This window comes from Pyrus communis, chromosome 13, assembly GCF_041283825.1.
Source record: "Pyrus communis isolate YQ-2024b chromosome 13, ASM4128382v1, whole genome shotgun sequence".
Lineage (NCBI taxonomy): Eukaryota > Viridiplantae > Streptophyta > Magnoliopsida > Rosales > Rosaceae > Pyrus > Pyrus communis.
In genome coordinates this window covers 24,145,419-24,160,301 of record NC_142577.1, presented here as the reverse complement: position 1 = coordinate 24,160,301, position 14,883 = coordinate 24,145,419, and the positions used below count along the sequence as shown (strand labels likewise).

Below are 14,883 nucleotides of genomic sequence, written 5' to 3'. Positions count from 1 at the left end.
AAATCTATCAATATCCTCGTTAAGGTGGAATGTGGACGACCACGTGACCACATTTTTAAGAATAGTTTGTGAAATCAACTCCTTCACTTAACGCAGATATTAACAAATTTTTCACAGAATTACCGAAATGATTTATAGCAGACAAACTCTTAGACTACTTCTTTCAATTTTCATTATCAGAGACCATAGTGAAAAATTATATCAATCTTATAAATCATTTTAACTAAAAAGCAAACAAATCGAGTGGAATCCTTGTAAACCCCCCCCCCCCATTTTTCTTTATTTTAAGAAAGGCGAAAACATGTCACTTAGTACTACGGTCTAGTGATATTTCTCTTCAATTGTAAATGAGAGTACTTAAGTTTGATTATCACCAAAAGAGAATTTGAATCACATTATTGCTAGTTCATTATGAGGCTAAACCTACTCCCTCCCCCTTGCTGTAGATAATATTATTTGTTCAATAAAAACAAGGTGTAAACTGTTGGAATTTATATATTATAATATTAACAATTATAATATTTAATTCAAAATATTGAATGAAAAATGCATAACCGTTTGAAAGGGATCAAACCAATCCTTGGTAAACGGTATCATCTAATCGATGAATGTTTACATCTCTTAATCAACCAGTATCTTAGGTTTTATACAAACTCACGTTAGTATAGTCGTGAGATTATTATGAGAAGAGTTTTTATCTAAGGTCTTTTATTCTTGGCTAGTCAAATTCCGCTAAGGTATTTTATTATTAGTTAGTCAAATTCCGAGTCGTGTCTTAAGAGTATGGAATATATGAAGTTCGTCAGAGTCCGATGATTGAGGTGCTTTGATTTCGGATTATAGATTGTTGAATTCTAGGAGACAGACGCCTACCGAACTACAAGCACAAGAGTAAGGGCGAAATTCTGTCTTTAGGATATTGCATTTGTGCAAGCCTCAATCTCCAAATTTGTCAATTTTTCTAACTTTCTCTTTTGTTGTTTATATTAATCTCATACATAATTGATGTTGTGAATTTCTTTGTGATTATTATTATTGTAATTTTTGCGTTATTTTCATATTTTCTAATATTGCTCCAACAATCTAAAGACAGAAGTTTATATCTCTATGCAATTAGAAAATATGAGTAAAGCCTAGGGCTTTAGAGATTCGCAATGAAAATATTGTAAAGATAGATCAGGGATAGATGATGCGTTGAAAGTTGTATATATAGTACACAAAACAACACAAGAATTTTGAGATTTATTGATGATGATGATGATTAAGATAGAAGGTTATTTGTCTTATATATATTTATTAGAAATTATAATCTAACTACTTTTAAATTAATGTTAGTTTGAATTTAATTTCTCTTGGCATTCTGGGCATGTCGCGATCAAGCAATGTTTTAAAGTATGAGGCCTGGTAAAATTATGCATGCCGTCACTATTGTTGCTATTGTTGTTAATTATATAAATTCTATGATGTATAGAAATCTCATACTTGGCTGTTACTTTATGTACATGTCTCTGTTAACTGCTTTACATAGAAATTAAAAGATGGAGATTCTAGTTTCCATAAAGATACAGTGATAACAATTTTTATTATATGGGTACCGGAATTATTATCAGATCCGTTTAAAATTCATGTTCAGTGTTTGTCTCCTTTATATGAAGAAGGGTGTCGATTAAGGCTAAGTGAAATGGTATGATTGTGAGGATGTGAAGACAAAAGGGGTTCCACATCGGTGAAAAGAGAAACATAACAAGACCTTATAAGAAATTGAGTTGTTCTTCGTATTGTCAATTGGTTATATGTTGGAATCCCAACTTTCTTCAATAGTCATACAAAAATTTGCATTATTTGTAAATTTAAAAGGGCCATAATGTAGTTCATGGATTGATGCAATGTTTATTTCTTGGGACAAAGGAGATCAATATTTGATTGGGCACAAGGATGATTAATAGGTTTTTGTTGAGCCTTATATTCATAAAGATGTCAGCGAAAGCTCTTGATGCAGAGTGAATACCCAAATAAAATGGGGTTGTTTTAAATTTGTATTGAAACAGTTGGAAAATTCCAATACAAGATATGAACCCAACTTCCATGGTATCATGTGTTTGTATCATACTTGACCAATCCCAAAACTACTAAGCACCGGTCAACAACATACCGTCAAGGACCCACAAGACTTTTCCTCCAACCAGGAAGCTAATCACAATACGACACATGTCGGTATCAGAGGCCAATCATAGTGCGACATGTGTCGATATCAGAGGTCAATCACAACACGATATGTGTCAATGTCAGAACAAAGCTAGAAACTCTCTTCTATAAAAGGGGCTCATTCTCCCACAATAATCTCTAATGTCATTTGTACTAAACTATTCATTAGAACTCACTAAAAGAGAGTTTGAACCTATGTATTTGTGTAAACCCTTCACAACTAATGAAAACTCCTCTATTCCGTGGACGTAGCCAATTTGGGTGAACCACGTACATCTTGTGTTGTTCGCTTCCCTGTCTCTATTCATTTACATATTTATCCACACTAATGACCAGAGTAACCTAGCGAAGGTCACAAACTTGACACTTTCTGTTGTACTAAAATTCTCGCCGATTTTGTGCATCAACATCATGGAATATAAGATGAGTGCATACTACTCATATGTAAGTGTCTATTCATGGAAAGAATGGAATATGTATGAAGAAAATTGAACAATTACTCAGGCATCTGTGTGCATATGCAAAATTGGGTCTAGCCTTCAGTCATGATAAGAACCCAGAAAGTGGATGAATTTGGCTTTGAGAAGCAACAAAAATAAACTGATAAACTAAACTCTTAGATGAGTTATCTATCAACGTCGAAAGATGCTTATTTAATTATAGGGTCAAGGTCCAAGACTTTTATTGTACCACGTGGCGGTTAAGTCGCAGAAATATGCAACTATTTAACAAATGGATGGTTTTGTAATGTGGTGGAATTGAAAATTGAAATTTGCATTTGAGATTCAAAGGAAAAGCATGCCATTTGAAGTGCTGCTTTTGACAGTGAAGGGGTATGACCTTTCCAACTAGTCATTGACATAATCAAATGTGTTCATGGGCTGGTATGTAAACTTCTACATACCGACTGGTTGTATTATCATATAGTGATAATAATGTTGCAAAATCATTTATATGTTTTATTCGAAGTGATATATTTATCAATTACAAGAGGCTCAAGATGACATTGAGTGTCATTTAAAGTGATATTAATATAAAGAAATAATCATGGAAGTGTGGGGGTCTTTTAGAAAGGACAAGGCCATACTGAAAATGTGAAAGACATTTCACAGATTTGAATTTGACATAATGATGCTTATTAAGTAAGCATATGAATGGACATGGCCATTGGGTCATGCATGTTAGTCATAGCAAGGAAAGAATAAAAGCCAATAAGTGATTTTCTCATAATTTCTAGTGAGGCATGAAGGCCTAAGAAGATAGATAGAGCCTATCTTAGTTGTTTCTTACTTCTTAAAGTGGAAAATGTGATCGATTTAATGATAGCATTAAAAGAAACTACAATTATGAAAGAATTGTGGGGGTTGGTTAAAAGTAGTTTGCTAATTGAACGACATTTAAGATGTCATCTCTTGTAATGAGTAATTGTTTAAGGTATGGCAAGGTTAGAGATCTTCTTACAAATACCTTAAATATGGGGGAGTTTACCCAAGTGCTTATTGTTAGCAAATTACTTAGTAATTAAGTCCTAATATAATTTTGAGGACTTGACATTTCAAACAATGTCAAACAACTACTCTCGTATGAAATATAATTTCATAAGATGGATTGTGCACACCACTAATGATAATCAACCTAGTAGTGAATCCAATTATTAAATGTTAGACTAGAGAATAAGTTGATCGTTGAGGGAAATAAGGCTAAAGCCAACATAACTAATGAATCAGCCGAGCGGAAACCTAGTTTAGTTGATTGGAGATCCCTTGGTCTAAGTTCAATAGACAAACTGGCTGGGCATGATTCAAAGAAGTTAACACACTATATACCTCATTCCTGTGATGGAAGAAGTGTGTTGCCTGCAGAAGTTTATGATGTATATTTATAGTTAATGACAATGATATCTTATAAATAAGAGGAATATTGCAGAGTGTTCTTAATCAGTGGTCACCTATGTGAAAGTAGAAGTGAGTCGCTTCTATGAGTATGAAATGGCTAAATTCTTTAAAGCTTTCATGAATCCGGGATTTATTCAGGACCAAAATGAACACAACCGTATGACCTGGAATATATTAGGATTAGTGATGTGTGTTACTTATTATCTCGGTTTACTGCTGCGATGAACAGTTTAAGATTTCATATCAACTGCGTCACCAAGTAAATCCAACAAGTATTCACTAGGGTAGGTTCAAGTCCAAAAGACACCTCTCCCGATGCATCTCTTGTCTGTCTATACTCTCAAATTCTTTCTAATTTTTCATTCATGTGGAGGATTGTTGGAATTTATATATTATAATATTAATAATTATAATATTTAATTCAAAATATTGAATGAAAAATGCATAACCGTTTGAAAGGGATCAAGGCAATCCTTGGTAAACGGTATCATCTAATAGATGAATGTTTGCATCTCTTAATCAACCAGTATCTTAGGTTTTATATAAACTCACGTTAGTATAGTCGTGAGATTATTATGAGAAGAGTTTTTCTCTAAGGTCTTTTATTCTTGGCTAGTCAAATTCCGCTAAGGTCTTTTATTCTTGGTTAGTCAAATTACGAGTCATGTCTTGAGAGTATGGAATATATAAAGTTCGTCAGAGTCCGATGATTGAAGTGCTTTGACTTCGGATTATAGATTGTTGAATCCTAGGAGACGGACGCCTACCGAACTACAAGCACAAGAGTAGGGGCGAAATTCTGTCTTTAGGACATTGCATTTATGCAAGCCTCAATCTCCAAGTTTTGTCAGTTTTTCTAACTTTCTCTTTTATTCTTTATATTAATTTCATACATAATTGATGTTGTGAATTTCTTTATGATTATTATTATTGTAATTCTTGTGTTATTTTCATATTTTCTAATATTGCTCCAACATAAACGTTTTTCTTCAGTAAGTGGCCCTTTACCACAGTAGTGGAAATGAGTTGAGCTCTTACATGGTGGCATGGATTCGAACTCTGTCAATAACTAATCTGATGAAATCTATCGTTTGACAAAAAAAAAAAAAAAAAACACTTTTTTCTTCAAATAAAATAGGGTAAAGTACAAAAAACTACCTTAACTATTGAGAGCACGACAGTTTCATACCTTATCTTTTAAAATTGACAATGTCATACCACATCTTACGAATTTGTGATAATGTTATACATCCGTCAATTTTTCTATTAGTTTTTCTGTTAAATGCTAACGTGGCAAGAGACGGGGACCACTTTCTATTAAAAAATTATTAAAAACTAAAAAAAAATATTTAATTTTTTTTAAATATTAAAATAATAAATAAAAGTAAAATTAAAAAAAAAAAGGATAAAGTACAAAAAACTACCTCAACTATTGGGGTCACGACAGTTTCATACCTCATCTTTTAAAATTGACAATGTCATACCGCATCTTACGAATTTGTGACAATGTCATACCTCAGTCAATTTTTCTGTTAGTTTTTCTGTTAAGTGCTAACGTGGTTTGATTCGTGACATACTTTCTATTAAAAAATTATTAAAAACTAAAAAACAATTATTTAATATATTTTAAATATTAAAATAATAATAAAAAACAGAAGAAAAAAAACCCTCATTTCGTCCCTCCCCTCCCCTCTCCTCCCTCCTCTCTCCTCTCCCCATCTTCATCTTCTTCCTCCACCTGCAAATCCCAAAAAAAAAAAAAAAATATATATATATCCAATTTGTCTTCCCCCCACACCCACACTCAATTTTCCCACACCCACACTCTTTTCCCTCCTGCAACCCATAAAAAAAAAAAAAAAAAAAACCCAGATCCCGTCGGCGGAAAGATGGGTGAGTAGAGAAGGTGGAGGATGGGTGCTGAAGATGATGTAGAGAATGGATGAAGGTGGTGGATTTGGGGTTTGATGGGTTTTCAAAAAATTTTTTTTTTTCCTTCTTTTTTTCCTCTTCTTCTTCTTCTTCTTCCGCAGGGGAGTTGATGGTTTAAAAAAAAAAAAATAAATAAATAAATAAAAATTCCTTTCTCCTTTTTTTCCTCTTCTTCCTCCTTCACCTTCTTCTTCTTCTGTAGGGGGTGTTGATGGGTTTTCAAATTTTTTTTTATTTTTTCTTCCTCTTCTTCTTCCTCCTTCTCTTTCTCCCTTCTTCTTCTTCCGCGCCGACAGGGGGGAATTTTTTTTTTTTTTTGACTTCCTCCTTTTTTTTCCTCTTCTTCTTCTTCTTCTTCTTCCTCCTCCTCCTCCTTCTCCTTCTTCCTCCTCCTCCTCCTTCTCCTTCTTGTTCTTCCGCAGGGGGATTGTTGGGTTTTCAAATTTTTTTTATTTTTTTGGGTTTGCAGGTGGGGGGAAGAAAATGAAGATGGGGAGAAGAGAGAGGAGGGAGGAGGGAGGAGGGGGGAGGGGGAGGGGAGGGACGAATTGATGGTTTTTTTTTTTTCTCTGCTTTTTATTATTATTTTAATATTTAAAAAATATTAAATAATTGTTTTTTAGTTTTTAATAATTTTTTAATAAAAAGTATGTCCCGAATCAAGCCATGTGAGTACTTAACAAAAAAACTAACAGAAAAATTGACGGAGGTATGGCATTGTCACAAATTCGTAAGATGCGGTATGACATTGTCAATTTTAAAAGATGAGGTATGAAACTGTCGTGACCCCAATAGTTGAGGTAGTTTTTTGTACTTTACCTTTTTTTTTTATTTTACTTTTATTTATTATTTTAATATTTAAAAAATATTAAATATTTTATTAATTTTTTAATAGAAAGTGGTCCCCGTCTCTTGCCACGTCAGCATTTAACAGAAAAACTAACAGAAAAATTGACAGAGGTATGACATTGTCACAAATTCGTAAGATGCGGTATGACATTGTCAATTTTAAAAAATGAGGTATGAAATTATCGTGACCCCAATAGTTGAGGTAGTTTTTTTGTACTTTACCTAATAAAATATACATATCGAATCCTTAACAAAGTTTTTCCTAACTCTTAGATGCCATAGTATATATACAATCTAATGTATCATAAGGATCAAATCCAATCCAAAGGGATCATTCATCAAGTTTTTAAGAGTTTAAAGTTCTAATTTGGGACGTTATCATATTTTAGTGGTAACGGACCACTCTTCGTTGAGTGCGAGAAAATCTGACACGCTTGACATTCAAAATCGTATTTTCTGGTTTGAAGAATAGCCACCGGGGGTGGTCCCCTAGCAACTTTCCAGTCAATTTTCTCACCAAACTGCCTACATAACATGCATCCCATCCTAATGACATTCATATTTTTCTAAAATTGTTCTCTCCGGTCAATTATATTAAACGAACGTTTGATCATACGAAGAAAAAGATCGATATTCAATGGAATGCACGTCAAAAACAAATGAGAATAGGAAGAAACTAAAGCTTATCTTTTTCACTTGTTCAAATTAATTAATAGAGAAAAATTCATTATGAGTGCCTAAATGAATGGACCACGATTTCGAACATATCACATTAATATAATTCAAAACTTGCACGAATACAAGAATTGACAAGTTGATCAGTACTCGTATATGTGTAATAAGAAGCTTGTAACTCACGGGTGGGTAGTTAGCATTTTCTCCTACCTTCCATGTTTCGTTTTGAGAGGTAATTTTCAACATCGCTCTTGTTATAAATAAATTAAATTAAACTAGGGTGCTTGCACCAGAGAGTCTCCCTCAAGCCCAAAAAATGGAGAGATTTTTCAGTTTGACTAGCACATAAGGTAGTACATCACGTGTCATTATACAAATGGTAGGATATGTGTGTTAAAAAGTTAATAATTTAAAAAGTAAAATTTCTCATCACTCATATAAAAACACATGGTATATCACTCATGTTCGCGTGACAATAAAAAAAATTCTCCAAAAAAAGTGCATGCATTACGTACTTCCAATAATCTCATAGTGTGGAATAGATAGAAAGTTATTAATCAAATATAAATAATTAAACAATCCAAGTTCTAAGAATCTGAATTCCTGGTACGTACATGTGTTTTTTTTTTTCATTTCAAATTAAACTACACAATAATATATTTACAAACTGCAGCTTGCATGTAAAATAGAGAAGTGCTTAGCTCTTAAGGTTGAGGAGAGTTCATCCTCAAAACATTTATCGACTTTTTTTATAGAATTTCGTGTTTATGATCGTATTTGTTTATATTATAAATCACAATGTAAAAATTATCTATGCAAAAAATCAATTAAAACTAAGACCGTTTAGTCAACTAATTGTAGCAAAAAATAAACGGTTCACAATACTTTTATCAAATCCATCCGCATGTTTTTATGCAGTTCGATGACTAAACGATCTTAGTTTTAGTTGATTTTTTTTTTTTTTTTGTAGAGATGATCTTTATAATGTGATTTATAATATAGACAGTTCTAACCATAAGCACAAAATTTTGTGACCAAGCCATGAAGTATTTTAAAGTGAAGCTCCTCCTCAATTGTAGTCAAGTGTAAGATATCAATTATCTCTCTCTGCACCGTGCATATTGACATATAATTAATTAAAATGGAGTGTAGATTTTCATCTGGCTCAAAATATGCTCAAAGTTATCAGTAGACTTCTCGATGGGATGAGAATGCATGCCTTCATAAGTTGTCACAACGACTCCTTCATCTTTTGTTAACCTTTGAACTTGCTTTTTCACATTGCACCCCTGATGTGTGCACCTGTAGTAGCTTCTGCAAAAATATAAACAAATATACAAGTTAATTCATTATTCTTGATCGTTTAACATGTGGAAATTAATGGATTCATTTTCTATGCATGTTTGAATATGTATATTGTAATGTTTTCTGAGCACTAGTTCTATAAGAGCAGTTGAAGAATCAGTATTCTGTCAACGATTTTCCTCTTCTTAATTGAAAAGAATTAATTAATTTCTGTATACATTTGAGGATTAACTAGACCAAGTTCCTTTTTTTTTATCCCCTGATATATCTGAATTTAATTATTTTAAAATACAACATTAAAAGTTTCTCGATGACCTTATTTATATGTATATGCAACACCCCATCTTTCTCCAATGTAAGATTCATTCTCAACATTGTGATACAAATTCTCGGAACAACACATATCAAGAAAGCTGACTGCACTGGCACTCCTTGTTATATAACTACTAATAACACTGTTTTCATACTATATACACATTCAAACATGCAGTTATAGATCACTTTAATTAATTTGTTCACTTAATTAATTAATTAATACAATCTATAAGGATTAAACAGTAGTGAAGTGAACTTTTCAATCAAGTCGATCGAGAGAATTTGCAAGGCTAAAGAAGCCAAAGGACACCATATGATACATATCCCAAATGAAGAAATTGTTAAGATACTAGGAGAGCAAGGAAACCCTTAAACAAGAAGCGCAAATACATGCATTCTCATGGGCACCCTAATGCAACCTTGGCAAAAATGTTTCTTACAGCACATATTGTTTCTTTCTTACACTGTTGCTCACCTCAACCAACTCCCATATGTGTATTCACATCAATTTTTATGGTTATATTCTTCAAGTTTATTTGCCTGCCTATTCATCTTATATATGCGGTCTATGACTGCTAACCAACAATTGTCGGTAGCCGAGCTCGCAAAGAGCTGATCAGAGGAAACAGAAGGCTAGGAGCTATAAAGTATATAAAATGATCATGATCCGAATATATATATATATATATATATATATATATATATATATATATTTATACATACACACACACACACACACATACACACCATACATAACAGAGCTAATTAAGAAGCTAGCTACATGTATGTATGTACGTACCTTGGAAATTTGTTGTTCTTCACTGCTTTTTGACCATACTTCCTCCATCTATATCCATCATCAAGTATATCAACTTGGCTCCTTGTTTGAAAAGCATATCTGGGCTTTCTTATTTTTTTCTGATCTCCTTTTTTCATCCCTAATCTCACAGTTGCCTCACCACTTTCAGATCCTCCAAAGCTTTTTTCCTGAGAACTAGAATTGTTCTTGATCATATTGTTTGAAGCCTCCATCTCTGACATCAGTCCTAAGAACCCATTCGATGATTTACTATTTTGGAATTGGTGAAGATCATTACTATTGTAAACGTGATGAGCTGGGTTCCCCATGCTCAATGACAGGGGAAAAGGAGCAGGCGCCGTGGATGAAGAAAAGAATGTTGGGTAATTTTCCATCAGAGAGAGAAAGAAATAGAGGGGGCGGTTGGGTTTGTTTAGTGACGATAATTGATTTATTTATAGATTGTATGGCCTGTGGTTTTCTACTTTTCTGATTGGAAACTTAGAATTATTTAAGGGTGAAGGCGGCTCGGTGGCTGCGAGCGTCCATAAGCTTCTTTTGTCGTATGTTTGATGTCGTAAACGGCACGTAAGTGGTGAGATTAATAAAGAAATTGTCACTTCCACAAGGATAATCCATCATCAACCCTGATTACTACGATTTTATGGGACTTCATGAAAGGTGTAAATTGATGTAAAGCCTGTCACTTGATTGTTAGGGAAATTCTATGGCCGCATGAATCTTAAAGGTGTATGGTTTTTTGAATATTACATCATAATCTCAAAGTTTATGGTAAGGTTATACAAATCATATTATTTATTACACCACTACCATTGATTTTTACATCATTAACGAGTAGTTCCAATAAAAGTAAGTTATCATAAGTGGACATCTTGGAATTACGCATTAGCATCAGTCACTTTGGGCTCCTAACTTTCATATTTAGTGGTGTTACAATATGACATTAAGTTGTTAACTTTCAACATCTTAATTACAAGAAATATAAGGTCACATGCATCATAATAAAAGGTTACAATCCAATGTGACGTGAATTTTGAATCGCACACATTAGCAATGATCGCGGATTGAACGGACACACGAGAAATGGATGACACACAAGGAACCCATGCCGCTTAAAATTCAATAATAATATTTTAAACGTCCCCTAAACCCTAAATTACATTGTGCTTAAATGGAGAAAATAACCTAGAGCTTTAACAAGAAATAAAAATACATAAGAAAAATATTTAATTTCCTTGTCTGATAAGCAATTATGGAAAATAACATAATAACTTAATTTATTACAAATTAAGAATAATTCCTTGGTTTTTACCCTACATCACAAAGTTACAGAATAATAATAGTCGCTTAGTATTACGTTGTAGGGTTTTACTCTAAATTGATTAATCTTGTTTCAGATGGTTGGTTTTGACATCACAAAGTTACAGAATAATAATAGTCGCTTAGTATTACGTTGTAGAGTTTTACTCTAAATTGATTAATCTTGTTTCAGATGGTTGGTTTTGACCAAACTCACTTAGGTTTCGTACGGGTATACATTTCTTTGAAATATGAATATATGTATGTACTCTGTATTTTAACAAACAATATTTCTTTTGTTTCATAAATTAACTAATCTTGTTCACGTGTATTATATATATAACATATAAATATATAAGTGCACGTTATGGCAAGCTACAGCATATTAATTTAGGCTCCCACCACGCGAGTTCAGGCCCGTGCATTTGGAGTTGTGACTCGTCGCCAGTGTCTGGTAGTGGAGGTTCATTTTCTCGAGTCAGAACACGTGTTTTAAGATCATTCTGTAATCTCTTGACTGTCGGGATAATTAAACTCATTATTAAGAACTAATCCTAAAACTCCATTTCCAGGAAGCATGCATTGCATCCTCAAACTGCAGAGGAAAAACCATGTGATTAATTAGACCATTTCGAGGAAATGGGTGGTTATGCTACAAATATTATCTCATCATGATATTCAAATTCACATCATGGTTATCCTAAAAGTACATGGGGCGGTCAAACCAAAACAACTATGCTAGTTATTTCAACAACTTTTGCAAGATTGGGGTAACTTATGTCAATTTTTCTTTTTAACAGTCTGAATTACTTTTTTTTTTTTGTTGAACAATAGTTTGAATTACTTGGCAGTATGAAAAATAAACATTCGTAATTGAGTTAATCATATATTATTTTTTCGATTCGCCAATGTAATAGGTAAAAAGTTAAATTATCTAGTAATTCGAACTAAAGAAGACAAACTCATATATATATATATATATATATATATATATATATATATATATATATATATATATAACTTCTGGATATTTTAAACTAACCAGAGTTAGCGGGATTTAATGGATGTTGAAAGTGTGTAAAAGAACAACTATTCGCTGTCCACTCGGTTTGACTATGCACAGTACAGCGAAAATGAGAGCTCTGATATCTTTGAAACTTGAAGCTGAAATATCATAAGATTAAGGGCTTCAACTGTTCATTAGCACGTAGAATCAATTTGTATGTTTTCATCAGATTGAATTGACTATAGACAATAAGTTATAGTAATAAATCATTATACTAGAAGGAATAAAATTTGAGTTGAAAGTTTAACTTTATATTTTATCAACTATTTTATGTATAATGTTAGAAAAATTATAATGTTTTGACAAAGATGCTACCAATCTTCTCAGCCGGATTTTTTCATTACATTATCAGTTCTTCTTTTCATTATGCAATATTGCATTATGATCAAGGCCATTTATTTTCTAATTTTCTCTTTAAGGATCAATTGTGCAAACAAATTAACCAAAACATAAACGTTTAACTGATTTGCAATAAAACAAAAAAAATGTTTAATTGATCGACTAATGCTATCAAAATTTTAGTTGTTAATTAGGGTATTGCTATCCACCCATTCATTTTTACTTCTTAGATACCTTCTTAATTTTCTATCATCTGATAGGAAGAATTGAATAAGATCAATGACAAAAAATTAGTAAGAGTGTGTGGAAGACAAAAATGGGTGTGTGAATAACACATCTTTTAATTAAATAACTTAATTAATTTGTCTTTTTATTGGATAATCATTAAAAGATCAAATGATTTCAGATTTAGTTATTTTCGAAAAGTTGATCTTTAAATAATGACTCAAAAAATATACGGTTGGAATTCTTGTGTAACATTGTACTATTGTAGGATGAGAATGAGAATTGTGAAGAAAGAATGAAAAAGTTTAAATGAGAAGGGTTCTCAATCAGACCTTCTCGACTCTTCTAAAAGGGATGATATCATACACCACTTATATTCGATTGGAAATTCTGTGGCCTCTGCATTATATTCTTTTACTTTCATATACAGAAGAAAGAAAGAGTAAAAGAGAGAAACTTTGAACGGACACGGCAACGAAAGGGAATTATCACGGAAAGTCATAGCTAATGATGGCGGCCTAAGTTTTTAACGTGATGTATAGGGTTATTTAGAAAAAGGTCATTGAAATTCTTATTTTTCAAACAAAAAATCCACACAATATTAAACTTTCAAATAAAACTCAAATTTCAAATAGAGTACCATGTATACAAATATGTAATCAATTATTATCACATATTTACAACTTATGCCACAAAACTCTAGTTATGTCAATAAATATTATTACTCACCCTAATTATGATTAGCAATTAACCCCATATGGAAATTTTACCTTTCTTGTATGATAAATATCAGGAATATATATATATATATAAATTTAGCCATGTTCATAAACAATTATTGTCACATCCCAGTTTGGGCCCCACCACATCCCGGGCTCAACTCCGTCGTAGCACGATATTGTCCGTTTTGGGCCCCCAACCACACCCTCACGGTTTTGTTTCTGGGAACTCACACGAGAACTTCCCAGTGGGTCACCCATCCTGGGATTGCTCTCGCGCGCTACTCGCTTAACTTTGGAGTTTCGATGGAATCCGAAGCCAATGAGTTCCCAAAAGGCCTTGTGCTAGGTAGAGATAGGGAATATACATATAACGCTTACATGATCCACTTCCCAGGACGAAGTGGGATGTTACAATTATGGGCACATTTTTCATTTGGAAAAAAAAAAATCCTTTGTACAATCAGTTATTTTGCATCAAATAATAATATTGTTTTAGAAAACAACAAAAAACCAATTAATATTCTTTTATGTTGTAGGTAAATTATTTTACCTAGATTATTACATACATTAGGCATTTTTTGTTTGTTATCATATATGCTTGTTAAAAATAATTTATCTATATTTATATGTAAAATATAAGTAAATTAATTTCGAATCAAATAGTATTTATTTTGTAGGTAAATTAAAATAGTAGTTCCATTATTTTGGGAAAATTAAACAGTGCCTAAATTATTTCGTAAAAATTAAACCAAGATAAATTATTTCCATTAAAATAAAATAGTACATATTCGACAAAAAATAAATAAATAAAATAAAATAGTAGATACATTATTTTTTTATATGATTAAACAATAGGTAAATTATATTGTAGGTACATTATGTTTGTAATATAAAAAAAGAAATTGAAATTCATAAACAAAAAATAGTAGATATATTAATTTTTAATCAAATTTCCTTTATTTGTAGGTGAATTATTTTCATGCATTATTATATATATTGGGCACATTTTACTACTAATATATATATATATATATATATGTGCGCGCGCGCGCAATAATTTAGATTGGGCACATCACATCACCACAGCCTCACCTGCTTCCTGTCCAAGGAATTGTAAATGAATTAATGATCAATTAAGATAAAAAACTTAGTTAGTTGATAACTTTCCCTGTTTCCTAATTATCTTTCGATTGTAGGCATACGAAAATTTGCCAAATAGCTAAAGTGGATGAACAA

The 14,883-nt window shown here is 32.2% G+C and overlaps 1 protein-coding gene across 1 annotated transcript; it reads right to left on the bottom strand.

The window, feature by feature from the left end:
- Positions 1-8,603: 8,603 nt before the first annotated feature.
- On the bottom strand, positions 8,604-10,427 carry LOC137737762 (putative WRKY transcription factor 75). The gene is made up of 2 exons (XM_068477316.2): positions 9,976-10,427; positions 8,604-8,870 (listed from the first exon to the last, which is right to left on the bottom strand). The coding sequence occupies exons 1-2, from the start codon at positions 10,368-10,370 to the stop codon at positions 8,693-8,695; spliced, it is 573 nt and encodes a 190-aa protein (XP_068333417.2). The 5' UTR covers positions 10,371-10,427; the 3' UTR covers positions 8,604-8,692.
- Between the last annotated feature and the right edge of the window lie 4,456 nt (positions 10,428-14,883).

Bases quoted from the DNA above. Each gene is read 5' to 3' on its own strand.
- LOC137737762 (XM_068477316.2), bottom strand. From the start codon at position 10,370: ATGGAAAATTACCCAACATTCTTTTCTTCATCCACGGCGCCTGCTCCT. The intron at 8,871-9,975 runs GTACGTACATAC...ATATTTTTGCAG, and splicing joins AAGAACAACAAATTTCCAAG to AAGCTACTACAGGTGCACAC.